General features: G+C 37.0%; 2 protein-coding genes across 2 annotated transcripts; one reads left to right on the plus strand and one right to left on the minus strand.

Annotated features, from left to right (window-relative positions):
- Positions 1–7328: 7328 nt before the first annotated feature.
- Positions 7329–10850, minus strand: LOC113770091. The gene has a single exon (XM_027314449.1). It carries the CDS (start codon positions 10848–10850, stop codon positions 7329–7331), a length of 3522 nt encoding a protein of 1173 aa, XP_027170250.1.
- A 3638-nt stretch (positions 10851–14488) lies between these two features.
- LOC113770100 lies at positions 14489–16540 on the plus strand. Its single transcript, XM_027314461.1, has one exon. The coding sequence runs from the start codon at positions 14489–14491 to the stop codon at positions 16538–16540; it is 2052 nt and encodes a 683-aa protein (XP_027170262.1).
- Positions 16541–23718: the final 7178 nt, after the last annotated feature.

The following is a 23718-nucleotide window of genomic DNA, read 5'->3' on the forward strand; positions in this document are numbered from 1 at the left end:
TTGCATATTTGATGTTTTGATAGTTGTTTATTCCAGATATGAGTTCCAATAATTTGGTATCATTGTGTGGTACATGGCTGGGTTCTGATTGACTATTGAGATCAAGTCGGTTAGTAACAATTACCAATTCGACAATTTAATGTGTAAAAACATACTTGTTTCAAAAGTTTGGCAAGAAGCATTGAATGGATAAGGATAGAAAGCTAGAAAGCATGAAGGATACTTGATAGTGAGTATAGGCAGATGATTCAAGGATGAAGGGAAAGATGGAGTCCAATATCGATTTTGAACGTGAATCGGTGTAGATGCTATAACAACTCCAATGGTTTATACTTAGTCCAGGATGGTTATTAGATTTGGGCTATATTCTTTGGGTTGTGTGGCATGTGTCCCAAAGAAACAAAAAAATGCAACTTTCATGCATCAGAAGACTCTAATGACTACGAGTTTTTCATTGCATGCAAGTGGAGTCTTATAAATCACACATGACAAGATAGTTCTGAGGATAGGAAAAAGATGATGATCTTACCACTTGGTTGTCTCAATGGTAAGAAGTAGAGATCAAAAAAAGGGATCCCAAATTGCAAATGACAGTGACATGAAAAATCTTGTAACGGTGAATAAATACAAGGGATTGTAAGTAAAATTAATAGGGAAAGTATATAAATGCAAGGGAGGGTAAGAATTATTAATATATATATATATATATATATGATAGATTAGATGAATTTTAGATGTGATAATAGATACCCAACCCTAAATTTTTATGCATCGTTAGTGTATACACAAGCAGTATTCCGTATATGTCATGTAATCTAATTTCAAATTTGAAATTTAGACAGGTAACATATTTTTACAACTGCTAGATTTTAGGCAGGTGGCATATTTTCACAACTGCTAGTGTGAAAAAACTTTGCACTAATAGTGTATAAAATCTTAATCTCATAGCTTATGTAATTTCTATTTTCATTAACAATTGATGCATAATATCATTTAGTTAACAATTAATGCACACTATGAAATTGCTAATATAAATAGAAAATAATTAAAATTTTAAATAAAGTATATGCCTTTTAATTTTTAATTATAATTGATGATTTATAATTAAATATTTTTTAGCAAGAAATAGCACTATGCACTTAACCATAAAAGTAAACTCTTTAACACAATAGTAGCAAAATTTTTATAGAACAATATGAATGAGGAGGAGGAAAAATAAATCTAAACATAAGAAAGAAAAGGAGGAGAAGAAGAAAGAGAAAATGAAAAAGGGTGAGACTTGGAGATTAGTTTCTAAATTAATTGGACTTTTGCTAAAAAATTAATACATGATACCTTACTTTAATTTGTGCTCTCAGGGCATTCATTAGCCACATCCAACATCTTTTTACCTTGCAAGTTTTCAAAAATTGAATAACCAAATCTAAATCTGGCTTGGTTTTTAGTTAGGTGAACTAAAATTCGTTAAGGGGTCTGATGAGTTAAGAGTTAAAGCCATAAAACCTAAATTTGTTTAGGTGGGTTAATCAGCAGGAGTGATTAGGCAAATTAGCATTTGATCTTTTTGTGTAGCCTCTTTGTCAGAGAAAGTATATCATATTCGGATCAACTCCTCAACAAGCGTAATAATTGGTCTTTGGCCAATGAAAAAGCTCCAAATAACATTGTGGAAGCCACTAATTCAACATTAAATATAATTAAAATGAGATCATAGGGTTCTTATCTGTCCAATTAAAAGTATTTCATTTGTCAAAAATCAACTAATAAACTTGTTTGGCATACTAGGGTTCGAGCTTGATTGTCAAGTTTGGGGTAAGGAGTGAATAGAAGAATGGGGGAGGTTTAGGGAAAAAAAAGTAGTTAGTCCGAACCGTGATAAAAATTTTCTCTTTATTACTGTACCATATTCAGATAATTTACTCCATCTTGTGCCATGAGGTCAACAAATTGACAATATAACAGGTAATAATTTTAGGTTTTTTCTTTAAAAAAAAATGTGTGTGCCCTAAGGGCACATGATAAGCACATACAATTGAGAGATAACCCATTAAAAGTTTCAGACATTATCATCTACCCCTTAATTCTAGAAACTTTAACAAAGAAAGGCAAACAAACGCTGGTCCCATCTCTGAATGTGTGTCCCAAGGACGCAAAGAACCCATAATTTCATTGGTTAACTACAAAACTCCCTCTTAAGGTATTAGTCAAATTTGTGGTTTACCTCCGAAACATTGGAGTGTTTGGATATCAAAATTATTCCAAATAATATTTCGCTTGCATCACAAACACATTTTCTAACTTACCTTTTTATATTTCCAATCACCTTTTTATCTCACATACATCACATTTCTCACTTAGTCTGATAAGCGACAAAACTACCCCTCTATTGTGCTAAGTTTTCATTTTGCTTTTTTTTTTTCCCTTTCTTTTCTCAATTAATCTTGAGTCCTAGTTAAGTTTTGGTCACTTTAATTCACAGTGATAAAGTACCAAAGGAAAGAAATATATTTATTAAGGAATATATTAGTAAGTAAAAATCCATATAGGAAAAGATAAAAAAATAGATGTCCGAAATTATAGGCATAAAATGTGATTGTGAAAAAAAAAAATGAGCCATTTTTTTTGAATTGTCTAACTATAAGGAATTAAGGATATAGAATAAATTTTTTTATTTAATTTCTTAGGTTGAAAAATGGATGAAATTAATTAGAATATAATTGATTGCTAATTTACTAATTATATGAAAAATGTATATTATAAAGAAAAATGTATTAAATAGAAAAGTAATAATAAATTTCTCAAAGAAAAAGAAAAATAATAATAGAACATAAACTCAATTAAGATATGATTCTTTGACACATACATAGAGGAATTTTTTATTTGCTCAAGAATAAGAATTTGAAAAAAGGCAACTAATTTTAAAAGAAAAGTAAAAGAGAAGAAAAAAGAAACCAAACTTTAATACGGGGTAATCTTGTCCACTATGGGGTTAAGTGACACAAAAAAATATTATGGGGTAAACTGAATATTGAGTTATATACATTAGGGGGATAAATTATAATTAATCTTAATTTTATTATATACCCTGATTGAATGGATAAGAAGCAAGGGTGAATGGACTTAACTCCAGCTTGCACGAAATTTTTTCGACGGAGAATCCCCGACTGGAAACCGGGACTCTCAAGAACCGGTTTCTCTTCGACAAAAATTTCCTTCAACTTCAAAATCGACTTGCCTAGAATTCTCAACTCCAAACCGGTTCTTGACAAGAACCGGTTTTGTGACGAGAATTTGACTTACTTCCCTCACTTCTTGTGATAATCAATTCTCCTTTGAATCTATAAACCCCCCCCCCCCCCCCACAACCACCCCCCTTTTTTTTTTGGCAGAAAATGACCAACCAAACGAGTGAAATGAGGCAAACATTTCTAACATTTAATCATGCATGCTCAAATGTCAACTGGTGGAATAATACCATTTTCAATACTCTCTTTTGAACGAAACATGATTCAAAACCCTTAAAATGACCACAAAAATATAGTGCATAGAATGTTCTTATCACTTACCGTGCAATTTCACTTGGGAAAAAGAATTCACTTTCCGTAGTGCTTATAGGTCCCTGTTGCTGTATCTTTTTCTTACTTTATTTCCTCCCATCGGGCTGTCAGAAAAGGTTCCCATCAGCCAATAATTCGATTAAAAATTTTGGATTCTTTTTAGTTTTATTCTACAAGACTAATATCGTATTGCCATCTAAATTTGATTAACTAGCTAGATATCAATAATTGGTTTTCAGGCAAATAACCAATATTTGAAATTATAAAAGGCAAGAATCTTTCATATCTTTTGACCATCAAATGAAAAAAGAAGTTGAAATTCAGAGAACAGGTTTATAGTAGCAAAGATTTAAGTTTGTAGTTAGTATGTGATGCAATACACTGTAAAACATATAAATTTGGTAATTTGGACGATAACTAAGAATTGGGGAAATGAATTTTAATAGTAACAAAAACTATTTTACCAAACTTTTGAATTTGAATATAAACCAGTTTCATCGAAGTCTGATGGGAACATTTGTAGCATTCCCAGGACAGGGAACTTGCAGTTTTTCAATCTGGCAAATTCATTAGATGTTCAAATTTTCTCTTTGGATAGTGTTAATGGCACTATTTGTTAATGGTGTTTATTTTATGTTCTTATGTTTCTTTTTAACAATATCTTTATAAGAAGTGATGGCTGTATATTCAATGGCACAACAGAGATACTTTTGTCTAATTTATATGATCAAAAGTTTAGATGAAACGTCAATAACAAAAAGAGGAGTATGATTAATATTTTCCTTTCTCTTCTCCTAGGAAGAATATTAAGGTCCTCCTTGATGGGGCAATGATTGTGATAGTAACTGGACATCTGGTTGGTGCTCTTCCTTTTTTTTTTTTTTTTTGATTTTTACTTTCTCATGCATGCTATTGATTCTCTCAAAAAAGTGGATATTAGTAAATCTTGCGTAATTGAAAGCGACAGACTTGTGTGATTCACCCAGCTTTATGATAATTTGACTTTCAATGTGGGGTGAATCCTGTCTCGTTATTGTTTTCTATCTTTTATTCCTGAGAAAAGGATCTCTTTAGTGGTAAGGGATGTGCATATGAAGTTTCAAAATATATTCTCAAACTTTTGATCTGGACTTCTATATTTATCACAGTCAATTGTACATTATCATGTAGGGTATTAAAACAGCAGATTAGATTTGGGATTGGGCATGTAATTATCCATCTTAACTTAATTGCAAGTTTATTTAGTTTTTTCTGGAATAATTAGGCAGCGCATAAAAAGAATTTATGCTACATCTTGAAGGCCCCTAAAATGTTAAAGTTGAAGAATAATTCAATCTTTAAACCAAATTGTTGTCTTTTAGCTATACCAAAAAAATATACATTTTCTTTTTAGCGATAAACCATTAACCTTGTGATCAAGTGCACCAATGTGTTTGCATGTCTAGAGCAGGCGTTCTTGATTTCACGTAGATTTCTCATTCTTGCAGAAAGATAAAACAGGTATAATCTTTCTTTTTTATTTTCCCTTTTTTTTGGGTTAAAAGTATAACAAGCTTTTATCATGATGAGCTTGGAACCAGCCAGACTACGTAAGATCTTACTTCTCTTTTCGGTATACAATATCCGTGAAAAAAATATGCTTTCTGCACCTTTTCCTTTTGTCTAAAGTTGGGAATAGACATCTGGAAGGGATGCTCTTTTCCTTTGGCTCTCATGTTAAAGCAAACATTCATTGTTGTATAAAATGCTATTAGAATTTCGAGTTGTTTTAGCTCAAAAAAGGCAACAGAAAAAAAAAAGGTTTAAATTTCATTTTAGAAACCGATGGTGAAAGAAAAATATGTCTATAGGCTAAAGTGGAAATGAGAATCAAACCACATTCAAAGTGCATTATTCTTTAACCATCAACACGTGTAGGCTTCTCTAGCACAAAATTTTATAACTGTTTAAAACTAGAATTTTTTTCATTGATATTACCCATTTCTTTCCACCAACAATTAGCCTCACAAGACAATGATGTATTCTCTCTCTTGCTAGGCGATTTTTTTTTCTTTCTCCCTTTCTGGATTATCTCTAAAACCTCACATACTTCAATTGAAAATTATGCCTAGTTAGTTTAAAGGGTTAAATATGCTAAACCTCCTGAAGTTTACTTCCAATTGCACTTTACCCTCCTGAACTAATCAAATAGGCATTTTGCCCATTCACTTGATGTTTTAGGATAAAAGTGCCCTTGTTATATTATTTTTTATTTTATTTTGCCCTTGCTACATTATCAATTGACAATGTATAAATTATCAGGGGTTGGTGTTGAGGATTGGAGTCGAGAAACTGAATTATATCAGTAGGGAAGATAGAAGAAGAGAAATCAGGAGGGAGAAAGGAGAAGAATTTCAGAGGGAGGTGGGAAAAGATAATGAGAGAGACTGAGATATTATTGAGAAGAGAATTAAGCAACAATGAATCTGATGATTATTACAATTGCAGATGTAATACTTATACAAATCCTAGTGTTCTTTCAATTACCAGATTGCTAGCAATTAACTAACTTTCCCGCCAAAACTCTTCATTCTGTTAGGACCAGGCTTTGTCACGTGATTCTTCCCCTGTGCTCCCATTTCTCATGCTACCTCCTCTGCTGACTCTTTCTGGTAGTTAGTTTAATAGCTTCCCATGAATTCAGGTCATAACAATGCCTCCCCCTAAAAATAATCCTAGTCTCTAGGATTGATTAAATTGGAAGGTAGGGAATTGAGCATGAATGAATGTCCAATCTTCCCAGGTGGCTTCCTCAGGTTCCATGTTTTCCCATTGCACCAACACCTGTTCGACCTCTTGCCCTTTTCTAAAGATTGTCCTCTGGTCTATAACTGCTGAGGGAGCAACACCAAACTCTCCATCATCATTTAGGGTAGGCAAGGCAGTGCTAAGAGGAGCCCCCTTAGGTGACTTCTTGAGTAAGGAGACATGGAAAACAGGATGTATGGTTGATCCTGCTGGTAACTTCAACCTGTAAGCTACAGTCCCCAACTTTTGCTCTACTTGATATGGCCCATAATACTTAGCCGCCAGTTTTATGTTCCTTCTTACAGCTACAGAAGTTTGTCTGTAAGGCTGAAGCTTCAAATAAGCCCATTCTCCTACTTCAAATTCCCTGTCACTCCTCCCTTTATCTGCCATTTGTTTCATCCTGTTCTGAGCCTTCAACAGATTCTCCTTGAGCAAGGAGTTCCAGCCCACTCGCTCTTGTGCCCAATCCTCCACTGCAGCTACTAGTGTGCTATCAGGCCTCAGGTTCATCTGAGTAGGCTTGTAACCATACAAGGCCTGAAAGGGAGACATTTGTAAGCTATTATGGTGGTTAGTGTTGTACCACCACTCTGCAGCAGGTAGCCATTTCCTCCATTTCCCTGGTTGATACATACACATACTTCTCAGGTAATTTTCCACACACCTATTCACCCTCTCAGTCTGTCCATCAGACTGAGGATGATATGCAGATGACAGATTTAATTCTGTGCCTAGCATTTTGAAGAGCTCTTGCCAGAACAAGCTAGTAAAAGCCTTGTCCCTATCAGAGACAATGTGCGTTGGTAGGCCATGCAACCTAAAAATCTGATCAAAGAATGCCTCTGCGACACTTTTAGCAGTATAGTGAGAGGTCATTGGGATAAAATGGGCGTATTTAGTGAATCTGTCCACCACCACGTAGATCACATTACAACCAAAGGACTTGGGTAATCCCTCTATGAAATCCATAGAAATTTGTTGTCAAGCTTGGTCAGGTATGGCCAGTGGCTGCAGCAAACCTGGATAGGGGCAATTTTCATTTTTGCTCCTTTTGCAGACCTCACAGCTCTGTACATATTGCTCCACTTCCTTCTTCATTCCAGGCCAGTATAGATAACTCTTAATCCTCTGATAAGTACCAAGATTCCCAGAATGTCCCCCAAGACTAGAATCATGAAAACAAGAAACCAGCCTTTGTCTTAATTCAGAATCCGCTCCTATCCACACCCTTCCTTTGAACCTTAGAATTCCCTGGTTATAGGAGTAATCTGGTAATGCGTCAGCTCCCATAGCTAACTTCAGCAGAACCTCCTTGGCCATCTCATCACTGTTGTAGCTCTCAGCTACCATGGTCAACCACTGAGGCTTGATGGCAGTGATAGTATGCACAGATGTTTCTGCTGTATTCTCCAAGTCACCCCTCCTTGACAAGGCATCAGCAACTACATTTTCCTTCCCTTTTTTGTATTGAATCTCATAATCCATTCCCATAAGTTTAACCAGCCATTTTTGTTGGAGAGAGGTGTTAATTTTCTGATCCAACAAGTATTTGAGACTCTCATGATCAGTTTTGATAATGAAATGATGTCCCATCAAGTAGTGTTTCCACTTGTGAACTGCAGTGATGAGTGATAAGAGTTCCTTCTCATAGGTAGACCTGGCTTGATTATTCTGTCCCAGTACTTGGCTGTAGTAAGCTATTGGCCTCCCCTGTTGCATTAGAACAGCACCAATGGCTTTCTGACTGGCATCAGTTTCCAGCAGGAATGGCTTTGAGAAGTCAGGTAATGCCAACACTGGTGCTGCACTCATTGCCAGCTTCAATTGTTGGAATGCAGTTTCTGCAGCAGTACTCCATGCAAATTGATCCCTTTTTAGCAGTTCAGTAAGAGGCTTAGCAATCTCCCCATACCCCTTAACAAACCTCCTATAGTAACCTGTCAAGCCCAAGAATCCTCTGAGAGCCTTTACACAGGAGGGCGTTGGCCAGGACAGCATAGCTTCCACCTTGGATGGATCAGTTTTCACCCCTGCACTAGTAATTATGTGTCCCAGATACTCTACTTGGTCTTGACCAAAAGAGCACTTAGATATCTTTGCAAACAAAGAGTGTTGTCTCAGGGTTTCCAAAACTATGGATAAGTGGTGTAGGTGACTCTTGGAGTCTGGACTATAGATTAAAATGTCATCAAAGAACACAAGAACAAATTTCCTTATATAAGGTTCAAAGACAGAGTTCATTAGTGCTTGAAAGGTGGCTGGGGCGTTTGTTAGACCAAATGGCATGACAAAGAATTCATATAGACCAGAATGAGTCCTAAAAGCAGTTTTATGGATGTCATCAGGATTCATCCTGATTTGGTGATAGCCCGATCTCAGATCAATTTTAGAAAAAATCTTGGCTCCATATAGTTCATCCAATAAATCATCTATAATAGGTATAGGAAATTTATCTTTAATAGTGAGGTTGTTCAGTTGCCTATAGTCAATACAAAGCCTCCAGCTCCCATCTTTCTTTTTTACTAAAAGAGCAGGTGATGCAAAGGGGCTATGGCTATCTTGTATAAGGCCAGAGTTCAACATATCTTTCACCTGTCTGTCAATCTCATTTTTTTGTACATGAGGGTATCTGTAGGGAGGAATTTTGAATGGTTGGGCATCTGGTTTGAGGGGAATTTGGTGATCATGGCATCTATTTGGGGGAAGGGTGTTTGGTTCTGCAAAGACATCATCATACTTAGCCAACAACTTAGTAAGAGAATCTGGTTCAGAAATTACCTGTGAGTTGTGAATCTTCACCATACATGCTTGCTGCAATGCCTTCCTGATCTTGTGTTTGACATACTTGTGAGCTGAGGGACCTTGCTGCATCCTTACGTTTGCATTGTTGGAGTCTCCATTTAGCACCACTTGCTCCCCTCCTTTTTCAAAAGACAGATTCAGCTTCTTGAAATCAAAAGTAATAGGACTATAGGACTTCATCCAATCAACTCCAAGGATCAAGTCATAAGGCTCCAGGTCCAATACAAACACATCGTGTGCAAATCTGTGGCCCTGCATGCTCCACTGCATCCCTGGAATCCACTGGTCACATGTCAACTCCTTGCCATCAGCTATCTTGACCTTGAAGGGCCTGTGGTTCTGTACCCTTTCTGGAAATTGCTGAGCCACACTCCTCCTGATAAAGCAATTAGTACTTCCCCCATCTAGCAGGATTGTCAAGTGCTGGTTCATATATTCCCCTTGCATTTTGATAATGCTTGAGGATAATTCCCCTGACAGTGCATGCAAGGTTAGCATCACCTCATGCTCTTGCTGAGTTCCCATGTATTCAATAACCTCCTCCTCTTCTGCTGTGTGATTTTCCTCACCCTTCTCCTCCTCTCCTACTATCATCATGTGGATCCCCTTGCTTTTGCAATTGTGACCTGGACTAAATCTTTCTCCACACCTGAAACATAGGTTGTGATCCTTCCTGTACTGGAATTCAGTGGGGGAGATTTTCTTGAAAACTTGCTGTGAATTAGACTTCCTGCTGAATTCTGTTGGTGATGTTCCCGCTTGTCTTGCTCCCGGATCCTGAGCTCCATTTCCTCCTTTGTTAATTCCAAATGAGGTTGAGTGCATGGTATTTCTGAGTATAGGCCTACTGGACTTGTGAACCAGATCCAAGTGATGTTCCTGCCATCTGGCCATCTCAAAGGCAGACTGTAGACTGTCTGGCCTGTGCATCTTCACGGCAGATTTAATTTCCCCCTTCAGTCCACTTAAGAAACTAGAAATGTAGTAGGATTCAGTCAGTTCTGGCATCTGGATCATTACAATAGACCTCAACTCCTCAAACTTCTCCTGATAAGCCAAAACAGTGGAGGTTTGATTGAGTTTGCTAAACTCTTCCACTGCATCAGCCTCTCCCACAGTGCTGAACCTCCTACATATTTCTGATCCAAAATCCTTCCATTGGACTATTCCCCTATCTTTTTTGAAATTCTGATACCAGAGATCCGCCTTTCCTTCTAAGTGCAGTTCCACAAGGTCCATCTGCTGCTCCTCAGTAGTGCGAAATAGTTGGAAAAATTTCTCACACTTCCTGACCCACTCCTTAGGACTGTGGCCATCAAATCTGGGGAAATCCAACCTGGGGACCCCCATGGGCCAGTGTTGCCCCTCTCCTCTAGAGGAATTGCCAAATTCACCATGCCTGGTATTCGAATTTCCCGCATTTCGATTGTTAGGAGTCCTTTCTGCAGAACCATTAGGATTTCCCAAAATGCTTTTGTCCCCCTGCAAACTTCTCAAGATCGAGCTGATCTGGCTACTCACAAAGTTCTTCAGTTCTGCGCTATTTGCTTCCAGTAAGGACCGCATCTCCCTTTGATTAACTTCCAACTTTTCCTCCATGACCTGCTTGTCTGCTATCATGGAATCGAGAACCGCTTGAATCCTGGCATCCTGTTTCCTAAGCTGCTCTTCGAAGCTTTTCATGCGTGTACCTTCTGCCATTATGGATTGTGGAAGAACTTGCAATCCGAGGACCGCAAGCTCTGATACCACTGTTGAGGATTGGAGTCGAGAAACTGAATTATATCAGTAGGGAAGATAGAAGAAGAGAAATCAGGAGGGAGAAAGGAGAAGAATTTCAGAGGGAGGTGGGAAAAGATAATGAGAGAGACTGAGATATTATTGAGAAGAGAATTAAGCAACAATGAATCTGATGATTATTACAATTGCAGATGTAATACTTATACAAATCCTAGTGTTCTTTCAATTACCAGATTGCTAGCAATTAACTAACTTTCCCGCCAAAACTCTTCATTCTGTTAGGACCAGGCTTTGTCACGTGATTCTTCCCCTGTGCTCCCATTTCTCATGCTACCTCCTCTGCTGACTCTTTCTGGTAGTTAGTTTAATAGCTTCCCATGAATTCAGGTCATAACAGTTGGATGCCACATGTGCAAAATGTGAATTTAAAACTTCAAGTTTTGCACATGAGACATGCATCGGACTCCGGCAATACATACATTGTTATCTAGAAAAATTTTATCCTCACTTAAACATGGTTACCTTCACTTTCTTATTACTATTACTAATTGTATACGTATAATATAATTGCAGTTTTTCTTTTTTTTTTTTTGCTTGTAACTTCATATTAGAAAATTCATGACAAATTATATAGTATGAGAAAATAATATTTTTGTCATAATCAAAAGTTTATATAACTAGCAATTTGATTATTTAAACAGATATTTGTAAATTAGAATTTTTAATTACTCAATATCAAAAATTGCATACCAAATAGAAAATAATATTTTTATTTATTTTTATTATGTACAGTTGATTAAACATTATGTTATTATGATCTGCTTATTTGTTACATTTGCCATTAATACTAATTACTTTTAAACTGTAGATGTATTAATTTAAATACTATTTGAAATATTCTACTCACACAGCTAACTTATACTTTGTGATCATTATTACTTCTAATAATAAAAGATTTAAAAAGATATAAATAAATAAAGGATAAATTTTAGCAAATTAAAAAAAATGTATAGATGATAATACAAAAGAGAAGAAAGTAGTTGGTCACATGAGAGAAAGGAGAAAATTAAAAAAGGGACATATAGAAAAGGAAAAAAAGGAGAAAAAATATAAAATAATTTATATAGAAAGGTACTTTCCTCGTAAGACATCAGGCATGGGGTGAAGTATCAATTAGATAAGTTTAGAGAAGTAGAGTAGTGTTGCGGCAAAGTTTAGAGGGTTTAGTGCATTTAACCCTCGTTTAAACTATAAGGGTAAATATATTTCGACAAATAGAATTTCTACTTCTTACAGAAATTGCTTAAGCAACTTTTAAAAGGATTTAGTTTCCACCTTCAAAACAGATCTTATTTTATAAGACTTCATCTTATTTGCATCATAAGTCTCATATGTTTAATTTGTCTCATAAATTAAACTATAAATTTTACAAGTTTATCATTCTAGTCTTCACTTGGATATCTGTTACTCTTGCATAAGAAGTTCTTAAATAAAAATTAAAATTCTTAATGATAAGAACTAAATAAATTAAACTCTTTAATTTATGATCGATTAAACTTAATCAATTAACTTATACTTATAGATTAAGATAAGTTTTTAGCAAAGCATCAGGACCGCCCAAATAAAGAGAAGAGTCAAGTAGATAATTCACTTTTCTATGCACAAATACCATGTAATTAATATATTTTATAATACTTATCTCACATTAATCTAGAGTATGGAGTATCTGCCAACTCTAATGAGACTAAAGGTTTTTTGTTTCCAAAGCATAACTTTCAATGAGTAGATACTTAGATGCTCATATCTAAGATTTTTTTTTCATTTAGTACTAAGATTTCTTGAGCTATGTTTTAGCAAGTAGCTGTTGAGATAATTTTTACTATTAAAGGTGCTAGAGCCATGTAGATTGTCATTATCTTTTCATACTTCATACTATATGTAATATGTAATTATATGCATATGATCAGCAGAGTCAAAATATAACAATCCACACTCAAAATACTATGATAATCTCAAGTAAAAAGGATCATTTACACAAGTCATTTAGAAAATATATCATTGCTACTCAAATAGTTATGCATATAATATTTGAATTAATCTTATATACACTATCAATATATACATTATCACCATTAGATATATGATACATATAAAATTTGAATTTGAAATTAAAATTTGCTCATGTGTCATGCATCCAATCGTGATAGTGTATACACTGACAATGTATATAAAAATTACTCATAATATTTTCCATATAAATCAATCTAGTTAACTTGTTCATCTTATTGAGTACTCACATAACTAGTTTGATGTTTACACGTTACAATAATTGGGATATACTAATTCCTTTAGAAGGAAGAAATACAGTATGTGTTAGTCTATCCCTATTAATAATATCTTCTATTAATATTATTGACTAGTGATCTTTAAAAGTAAACTCTAATTAAATGTATCTTATTATCATAACACTTATGATTTTGTTTGCGCAGGCATAAGTTTATTTTAGAGACACCATCTCAAGACTTGATCCATTCAAGTGAAATAACAATGCAATTAACAAAATAACATATCATTTATTAGATATAAATATTTAAATTACATCGACAAAGCTTATACCTTTAGGATATACATACTAGCATTTTCTAGACAATTCTTCTTCAATCGATAGACCAGGATTGCGCCATAAGCTTAACGACATATGATTCAGAATCTATTTTCAGAGACAGCCTACAATTGGCCGCTATAAGCCTTTTAAAATTAAGAAAATAAAATGTCAGATTGAAACTTTATTTTGTCAATATATATTCGTCAATTATTACCATCATGGGAAAGAAAACAACTCAATTATAGATTCATAGTATTCTGCACATTTTAAAAATGATTTATCCCTATTTGTGTAACCCCATTAGATTGTATTGTTCTCTTATTTCCAAAAAGAAAAAAGAAAAGAAAATTCTGCTTTTGTCTGTAATGAAATAGGAAGCTGGGGAAAGGAAGGCGTGAAAGGTGGATAAGGAAAGACGTGGAAATGGCAAAGAGGGGACATGGGAAGGCGTAGGACAAACAAAGCCAACAAGTAACCTTACACAAAAGGGAGAAGGCGTGAAGTCAGCAAAGGAGAAGGCGTGGGAAGGGATAGCGAAGGCGTGACCAAGAAAGCACGCCCTTTCTGGGTTCATGCTGTTCTTGCGGGAGCTGGGGTCCAGCCAACTTGAAGATTCTCATTACACGTGTCATTTGCTTATTAGCTACGGAAGGAAGTTAGTTAGGATAGTTTTCTATAAATGATTCGATTATGTAATAGTTAGGCAGCTTTTGTCAAGATTAGTCATTGAATCAGAGTGGGAATATCTCCTCTGTTTGTCTTCTTCTTCAATTTCCTACATTCCTTTTTCCCCTTCTCCTCTTTCCCGCCAAATCCAATTCTGTATCTCTATTTGAAGTTCATCAATAAAATTAGTAAGGATCATTTGAGTTCAATTCAATCGTGAGTGCCAAATTTTAATGTGATTTTGATTCCTTCATCTTTCCCTTCTCGGTCTCAATACTGGTTCTGTATCACAACAGTGGTATCAGAGCTGTGCTAACGAGCCATAGGGATGACAAAAAATCAGGATGAAACTCTGAGAAGAGAGATAATGGAACTAGGCAGTGTGGTCAAAACCTTCACTAACAAAAATGAGGGGATGGAACAGGCCATCAGATCCATGGAATTCAGGCAAGATGCTACTGAAAAACTATTGAAGGGGATTGATCAGAAGTATGAAGGAATGATGAACATGATGGCTCAACTAATGTCCAAGGTGAATGATCGAGGCAAGGAGCAGGAAGGAAGCAGCAGCTCTAAGGAGGTAACTCAATCAGAAGGATCTAAACTGGGTCCACAGAGAGAAGTGTCTGGGAGGAGAGAGTTCAGGAACGTCCACAAGTTACCTAAAATGGATCTACCAGTTTTCGATGGGGATAATCCTAGGGAGTGGATCAGGAAAGCCAACAAATACTTCAAAATACATGGAGTAGAAGATGATATGAAGTCTGAAGTGGCTGAACTTTACTTCAGGGATAGAGCAGACATCTGGTTTCATGGAGTCTTCCATGGGAGGGAGGTTATACCTTGGGAGGAGTTGACTACTGCTCTGTGTGTCAGATTTGGGGAAGGGAAACCTGAAGAAGCCATCGAGGAATTTAACAAGCTAACACAGGCTGGATCAGTAGCTGATTACCTGGAAAAATTCGAGATGCTAAAGGCCCTGGTAATGCCATCCCTACCACATTTATCTGATTCCTATTATAAAGCATGTTTTATGAGTGGATTGAAAGAGGAAATTGTCAATATGGTTAAGATATCTAAGCCTGAATCCCTGGCTGGTGCCATTGAGATAGCTAAACTGCAAGAGAAGAACCTTAAGGCCATACAGAAGATACACAAACCTGCTCCTGCCGGCTTCCATAACCAGAAGGGGCCATTGAAGGCACTTACTCACCCCAAATGGAACCAGGATAACTCCAAACACACTCCTAGAACTTATAACCAAAATTCCCTCAACCAGAATCAATTCAAAAGGATTTCTCCTGAAGAGTTTAACTTGAGAAGGGAGAAAGGATTGTGCTATAAATGTGCTGAGCCTTATACCATGGGACATGTATGCAAACAGTCCCATATTCATTACCTAATGGCTGAAGAAGAGGGGACTACAGGAGGGAATGAAGAGCAGGGGGAGGAGGTGTACTGTGACTGTATTAATGGAGAACTGGCTGATGAACATATAGAGGTGTCTGTGCATGCCTTGGCTGGAGGTGCAGGGCACAAGACCATAAAACTTAAAGGTCTGACCAAAGGGAGACAGGTCACTGCTCTAATAGACAGTGGCAGTACCCACTGCTTTATAGATGAACAACTGGCAACAGAACTGAGGCTTGGTACTCAGGGACCGAGCTTGTTGGTCAATGTGGCTAATGGAGAAAAAGTGGATTCGAAGGGATTGGATAAGCCCCTACAGTGGGAAATGCAGGGACATCAGTTCCAGCATACCTTCAATACTCTTCAGTTGGGAGGCTGTGACATGATCCTAGGAGTAGACTGGTTGGCAAGGCATAGCCCCATTGAGTTCGATTTCAAGGACCTTAGTATGAAGATCCACCAAGGGAAACATGAGGTAGTACTAAGAGGAGAGGATAACAGTGTCAAAATAAGAGGACTCAAGGGGAACAGGTTGAAGAGGTGGCTGAGGAAGCAGGCTTATGGGGTGGTAGCACAACTGGCAGCAGTGATGGAGGTAGATGATCCAGGACAAACACCTGCTGAAATCAGTCAAGTTCTGGATCAGTACAAGGATGTTTTTGAGGAGCCTAAGGGGATGCCCCCTACCAAAAGCCATGACCACCAGATTATTCTGAAGGAAGGAGCCAGACCTTTTCAAGTGAGGCCATACAGATGCCCCTACGTACAGAAGACAGAAATTGAAAAATTAGTGAAAGAGATGCTAGAAATAGGCATCATACAGCCTAGTAGCAGCCCCTTTGCTTCACCACTGTTGTTAGTCAAGAAGAAAGATGGATCATGGCGGTTCTGTGTGGACTACAGGCAACTGAATGAGCTGACAGTAAAGAACAAGTTCCCTATGCCTTTGATTGAAGAGCTGATAGAATAGCTGCATGGAGCCAGGTATTTCACTAAGATTGATTTGAGAGCAGGCTACTTCCAAATCAGAGTCAAGGTGGAGGACATCCCAAAGACAGCATTCAGGACACACCAAGGACTCTATGAGTTCAAGGTCATGCCATTTGGCTTGACCAATGCCCCTGCAACCTTTCAAAGTTTGATGAACCAAGTTTTCCAGGAGCAGATGAGAAAACATGTACTGGTGTTCTTTGATGATATTTTGGTTTACAGCCCAACCATGGAGGCGCATGTGAAGCAAGTGACTGAGGTCTTGGGCATTCTGAGGCAACACCAACTGTATGCCAAGATGAGCAAATGCTCTTTTGCACAACTGCAAGTGGAATACTTGGGACACATAATATCAGCAGAAGGAGTTCAGGCTGACCCAGGGAAGATTGAGTGCATGAAGAACTGGCCAAAACCAACAAATATTAAGCAGTTGAAAGGATTTCTGGGGTTGACAGGCTATTACAGGAGATTTGTCAAGGGATATGGAGCCATAGCAAGGCCCTTGACCAACTTGCTGAAGAGGGACAACTTCCATTGGAATGAAGACTCAGAGAAAGCTTTTCAGGAGTTGAAGAAGGCCATGTGCAGCACCCCTGTCCTAGCTATACCTGATTTCACTCAACCCTTCCTCATTGAAACAGATGCATGCTACAATGGCCTAGGAGCAGTGCTGATGCAGAACAAGAGGCCTATTTCCTACCTCAGCCAGCCCCTGGGACAAAAGAATATGGGACTATCCATCTATGAGAAGGAGTTACTGGCATTGGTAACTGTTGTGACCAAGTGGAGGCACTACTTAGAGGGACATCACTTCATCATACACACTGACCACTAGAGTTTGAAGTATCTGCTTGAGCAAAGGATTACTACCCCTCTCCAACAGAAGTGGCTCACCAAGTTGCTAGGACTAAGCTATGAAATTCACTACAAGAAAGGGAAAGACAACGTGGCTGCTGATGCACTTTCTAGGCAAGGCAGAGAGGAGATAGGGGAATGCTCAGCCGTATCATGTGCAGTACCTTCCTGGATCCAAGAAGTGCTGGAGAGCTATAAAGAGGATGAGTGGATCAAGGAGACCATATCGCAGGTGCTTCTGACCCCCACACAGGTACCAGATTACTCTTACCATGATGGTATACTCAGGTACAAGAAGAGGCTGGTGGTAGGAGGTCAAGGGGACATCAGAGAAAAGATCACCACTGCTCTACATGATTCTCAAGTAGGAGGTCACTCAGGAATTCAAGCTAGCTACCTGAGAGCCAAACAACTGTTCTACTGGCCAGGAATGTACAAAGCTATCAAAGAGAAGGTTCTGGAATGTGACACTTGCAGGAAGTGCAAGGATGAACATGTAGCTTATCCAGGCCTGCTACAGCCATTGCCTATACCTCAGCATTCATGGAGTCATGTCACCATGGATTTCATTGAAGAATTGCCACAATCAGAAGGAAAGAATACCATAATGGTGGTGGTGGACAGGTTCACAAAATATGCTCATTTCATCAGTCTCACACATCCATTTGATGCCCCAAAGGTAGCCAGGCTTTTCATTGATCATGTCAGTAAATTACATGGGATCCCTCAGAGCATGCTTTCAGACAGGGACAGGATATTTGTTTGTCAATTTTGGGGGGAACTATTCAGTACGTTGGGGGCTAAGCTGAACTACAGCACGGCCTATCATCCTCAATCTGATGGCCAGACAGAAAGGGTAAACTAGGTGCTAGAAATGTACCTCAGGTGCTTGTCACATATGGAGCCTAGGAAATGGAACCAGTGGTTATCTATGGCAGAATGGTGGTACAACACCTCATACCACACTGCTATACAGATGACTCCCTTCGAGGCATTATATGGCCTCCCCCCTCCCCAACTGGCTCTGGGACCTTACCAGCCGCCCAGAGTGGCTGCAGTAGAAGATTATATCAAAGAGAGACAACAGATTGACAACATGCTGAAACAGAACCTAAAGCAGGCTCAAGAGAGGATGAAAAAGTATGCTGATGAGAGGAGGAGTGAGAGGGAGTTCAATGCTGGAGATTGGGTGTACCTAAGGCTACAGCCATGTAGACAGACTTCAGTAGCCTTGAGAGGGAACACCAAACTCTCAGCAAAATACTTTGGCCCTTACAGGGTAGAAGAAAAGATAGGGAATGTGGCATACAGACTGAACCTGCCAGCCTTCTCGAAAGTCCACCCTGTCTTTCATGTGTCCCTGCTCAAGAGAAAGGTAGGAAATAAAACCACCCCTACACTTCAATTACCAGACACGAATGAGAAGGGGCATTGAAGAGTAGAACCAGTGGCAGTGCTTGATAGGAGGGTGGTGAAGAAACGAAATGCTGCTGCAACACAGTGGTTAATCCACTGGTGGGGCACGGATCCTGCAGAAGCCACATGGGAGGACGCAGAGGAGATAAAACAACAGTTCCCCACCTTCCAATCTTGAGGACAAGATTTGCTCTTAAGGGGGGAGTATTGTAATGAAGTAGGAAGCTGGGGAAAGGAAGGCGTGAAAGGTGGATAAGGAAAGACGTGGAAATGGCAAAGAGGGAACATGGGAAGGCGTAGGACAAACAAAGCCAACAAGTAACCTTACACAAAAGGGAGAAGGCGTGAAGTCAGCAAAGGAGAAGGCATGGGAAGGGATAGCGAAGGCGTGACCAAGAAAGCACGCCCTTTCTGGGTTCATGCTGTTCTTGCCGGAGCTGGAGTCCAGACAACTTGAAGATTCTCATTACACGTGTCATTTGCTTATTAGCTACGGAAGGAAGTTAGTTAGGATAGTTTTCTATAAATGATTTGATTATGTAATAGTTAGGTAGCTTTTGTCAAGATTTGTCATTGAATCAGAGTGGGAATATCCCCTCTGTTTGTCTTCTTCTTCAATTTCCTACATTCTTTTTTCCCCTTCTCCTCTTTCCCGCCAATCCAATTCTGTATCTCTATTTGAAGTTCATCAATAAAATTAGTAAGGATCATTTGAGTTCAATTCAATCGTGAGTGCCAAATTTTAATGTGATTTTGATTCCTTCATCTTTCCCTTCTCGGTCTCAATACTGGTTCTGTATCACAACATTGTCCTCTTCGTTGGCTTCAGAATTTATAATCCTTGGTCCACGCATCTTTTGGCCATTGGTGATAATCTTTGCATTTTTCCCCTGGATATATATTGATTTTTCAGTTATCTTTCATATGCTTTTGCTGGTTCTTTAACACTATTGTTGTCCCTGTCAATTATGTGAGGATTTTGAAGTTATTACTTGTTTCCTGCGTTCTACTTTTAATGTTGACATCATTATGTTCTTGTTGCCTGAATTTATTAGTAATTCTTACACCCCAAAAGGAAAAAAGAAATATGAGTATGGTTAATTGAACAACACAATAGGGTTTCATCACAAGAAATTCTGCAACCAGTGCTTTTCATCGCAGAAGTTCCTAATTTTTCTACAAATTAAAGTGTCGTAAGACAAGGAAGTCTAAACATAATTAAATTTACATTGCATTTTCTGAAAGGATTTTATAAGAATTTTTCTATGATACTTTCACGATATTTATATTTGAAATCTAAAATGGTGGTAAACAGCATTATGATAAAAACAATGAAAAGTTTTTCGTGTAAAACTTGTAATTTCAGTTTTATAGTTTGGTGGGGGAGGATGCGTTAAGTGGTATCGGGGTAAGGAGTATAAGTGAAAAGTTTCAAATTCAAGTTCTCCTACTTACATTAAAAAAAATAATAAAAAAATTATTCGATGATTAAAATTAAGTCTCCTAAAATTAGAGATCATTGGTTCAAATCGCCCCTCCCCCCCTTTTCCTCTCTTAATTTCTTACATCTTATCCCTCTCTCCTTAATAATAATAATAATAATAATACTAATGTCAGATATTTCGAGGTTTAGAGCACTCGATTTGGAAATGCAAGAAAAGTATATTCCACTCTAATAGTCATCTGACATATCCTTGTAAACGCAGGAAATTGCAGCCACATATTTCCTTCTACTTCAATGGTGTTTGCAGCCACATATATCCTTCTACTTTACTTTACAAAGCATCTGCTGAATGCAACGTGCCAGATACTGCTCTGCATGAAGGTTCCTGTTGCTGTCCATCTTACGTTGAAGAAATTAAATTGCTTTGGCATCTATCCTATACTGAGTGGAAGAAGAGGTCCTTCCTTCAATTATTCTCCCTCTTAGGGTGGCCTGTTTGGGTACCACGATTCACTTGTTTCTCACATGGCCTGGGCCAGTCGAACAATATTGGATGGAAAAGAATAGAATGGGACGATAAACTGGGACTTTGAGGTGACCAATCGTATAAGAGAAAAGAGAAAGAACTTCACTTTTTTTTCGCAGTCATAATATTCCTATAACTTAATATATCTTATTCTACATATTCCTATAACTTAATATATCTTATTCTACAGGAAGGAGGAGTCTAAAAAAATTGTACAAGAACATTCCTATAATATAATCTATCCTATTCTAAAGGGAATGGGAGCTTAAAGAAGTTGTATAAAGAACTAGCAGGTATACAAATCTGACTAAACCGAAGGAGTACTCTGACACCTCCTTTGAATTTTTTTCATTGTAGGTGAAATTTGAACCCCGAACCTATAATTCAAAGAGGAATTTAATCCCTTTTTGATGACCACTAAACCAAAACCCGGTGGTTTCGCTTTCCAAGGTTTAGAGGAGCAAAAGTAATTGCTTGTAATGCTAGACAAGCAACCAAAAACAATTGTCTTAACACTGAAGATACCTTGGATTTGAGCACGTGATCAATGGAGTTAAATATCAAATGCTTTTCCTAAAAAAATATCAATTGCTTTTGTTAGACTATTATTCTTTTACCCTAGTTCAAAGGTAATTCTTAGGAAAAGTAAAGGTAATGCAATAAAAAATTACTTGTATCTGTCTCTATTTTAGTTTTTCCTGTGCGAACAAGCTAATATGAATGAGTTTTAGCTCAAAGAATAAAATTTTTTTTGTCTTTGACCTAATAGGAAACTAAAAGGAATAGTAAAATTACAAGTATATAAATCATTATCCTAATTTAAATGTATGAGTCCAAGTTCCTAAAAATTAAAAGTCATGGATGAAAGGCTCAATATATTTAGGTTTCATTTAACTATATGTTAAAATTCATTCCATCGTTTGTAGGTTAACTAGCAAGAATTTTGAACTATATTCTGTTTGTATTGTTCCCACCATTATGAGTTCTATTTGGTTGTATAAAGATAAAAGTAAACTAGTTTCAAGAAAAGCTTCTTGTTACAAAATAATATACGAGTTTACTTGAGAGGAATACGTACAGAAATTATTAGCAAGATGATTTGTACTTTCGAACATATATAGCCCATACACTCCACCTCATTTTGTTGACAATATATTTAGTCAAAATTCCCCCTCACCTTTTGATCCCAAATTGGATTGGCATCAACTTTTTTGAAAATCATAGGAAATCATGATGTTGGTAATCATCATGCTAATGATCGATATGATGGTCGTTGCGGCAATCCGATACAGTATATAAATCATGGCTTCTGATTTCACCTTTCATAGTGCATATACCAACCTCGTAACATCAATGACCTTTAGTTGCATATAATGACCTTTCATAGTGCATATAAATTCTGTCCTTTCGTTGCATTGCTCGGTTAGATTTACGAAATTTTCTTTGCATACATAGGTTATCCTTTTAACATCTATATATTCCCTCCAATAGATTATCCTCTTAACATCTATATATTCCCTCCTTATTGTACATTGACCCCTGCAAAAATAAAAATTTTTATTGATCAGCTCCTTTAAAAAAAATTGGACGTACTTCAAATTAAACATTAATGACACATTAATGGAAAAAAGGATTTGGCCTTTCAAATTGAGGTATATATTATATTTCTTATATGAATCTAAGAACATGATTTATACAAAAATTGATTGTTGCATTCCTTCACCATGAGGTCTTGGGTCAGCCACTGATTAATGATCACTATCATCTCCAAAGATATAACCAGTGAAACATTTACAATCTAAAAAGCAATTCATACGATGTTCGTCATATGTAGGCCTACTTGCTTATTAACTATTATGACAAGAATTCAACTTTAAAACAACTCAAAAAACATTTAATTAACAACCACACTATTCACATTTATCACCATGTAAGTAAGCTCCTCTTCTCGGCTATCTTTTATACAAAAGTTGTAGAAAAGATTATAGAAAAATAGTGAGCTAAAGGCTAAATGACATCATATTTTTCTGTGCATGCGCTATTTGGTAAATAATTTATTGACAACATATCATTCATAATAATAATTTAGAGCAAGACAAGTGCATTCGCTTAGGATGAAAGGCTGGGTTTGCAACTGCACCGTCCATCCCATGGCTCAGATCAGGCCAGTCATTTCGATCTGGACTGTTGATTAGAAACTCAAATCATTTTAAATCAACAGTGCAAATCAGACCGAGTTGAGGTGGTTTGATATAGGCCATAAATTACTTTCTACGATTGCAGCTCAAATCCATTTGCGTAAAGTTGTCGCTTGACAAGTCATTGCATGTAGTCAAACATCCATAAGGATGGACCGGGGGCACGGACCACTGTCAATGATAACCGTCCTGTACAATGTAACATTTTTTAAATAGGATATAATTCTACGTAAATTACTTATAAAATTTCACAATAAAAATATAATTATTATACATGAAACTTATATGAACAGTAATCAAATATCACATCTCTGTCACAAGAATGTACAAACAGTTCACTTAGAGTAATAAAACGTTTAAAAAAATGTTACACCGTTTAAAAACGATTGATTTGATAACCGTTACTGCCTCACATCTTGAGGACGAGCCATGTCACTAGATTTTTAGAGATTTGATAGGTTTTTTCGGTTGCATTTAACACTTCATTGGCTATATTCATGTAGTCAAACATCCTTAAGGATGGACCGGGGGCACGGACTACTGTCAATGATAACCGTCCTGTACAATGTAACATTTTTTAAATAGGATGTAATTCTACATAAATTACTTATAAAATTTCACAATAAAAATATAATTATTATACATGAAACTTATATGAACAGTAATCAAATATCACATCTCTGTCACAAGGATGTACAAACAGTTCACTTAGAGTAATA

The sequence above is a fragment of the Coffea eugenioides genome, chromosome 1, assembly GCF_003713205.1.
Source record: "Coffea eugenioides isolate CCC68of chromosome 1, Ceug_1.0, whole genome shotgun sequence".
In the NCBI taxonomy this organism is placed as follows: domain Eukaryota; kingdom Viridiplantae; phylum Streptophyta; class Magnoliopsida; order Gentianales; family Rubiaceae; genus Coffea; species Coffea eugenioides.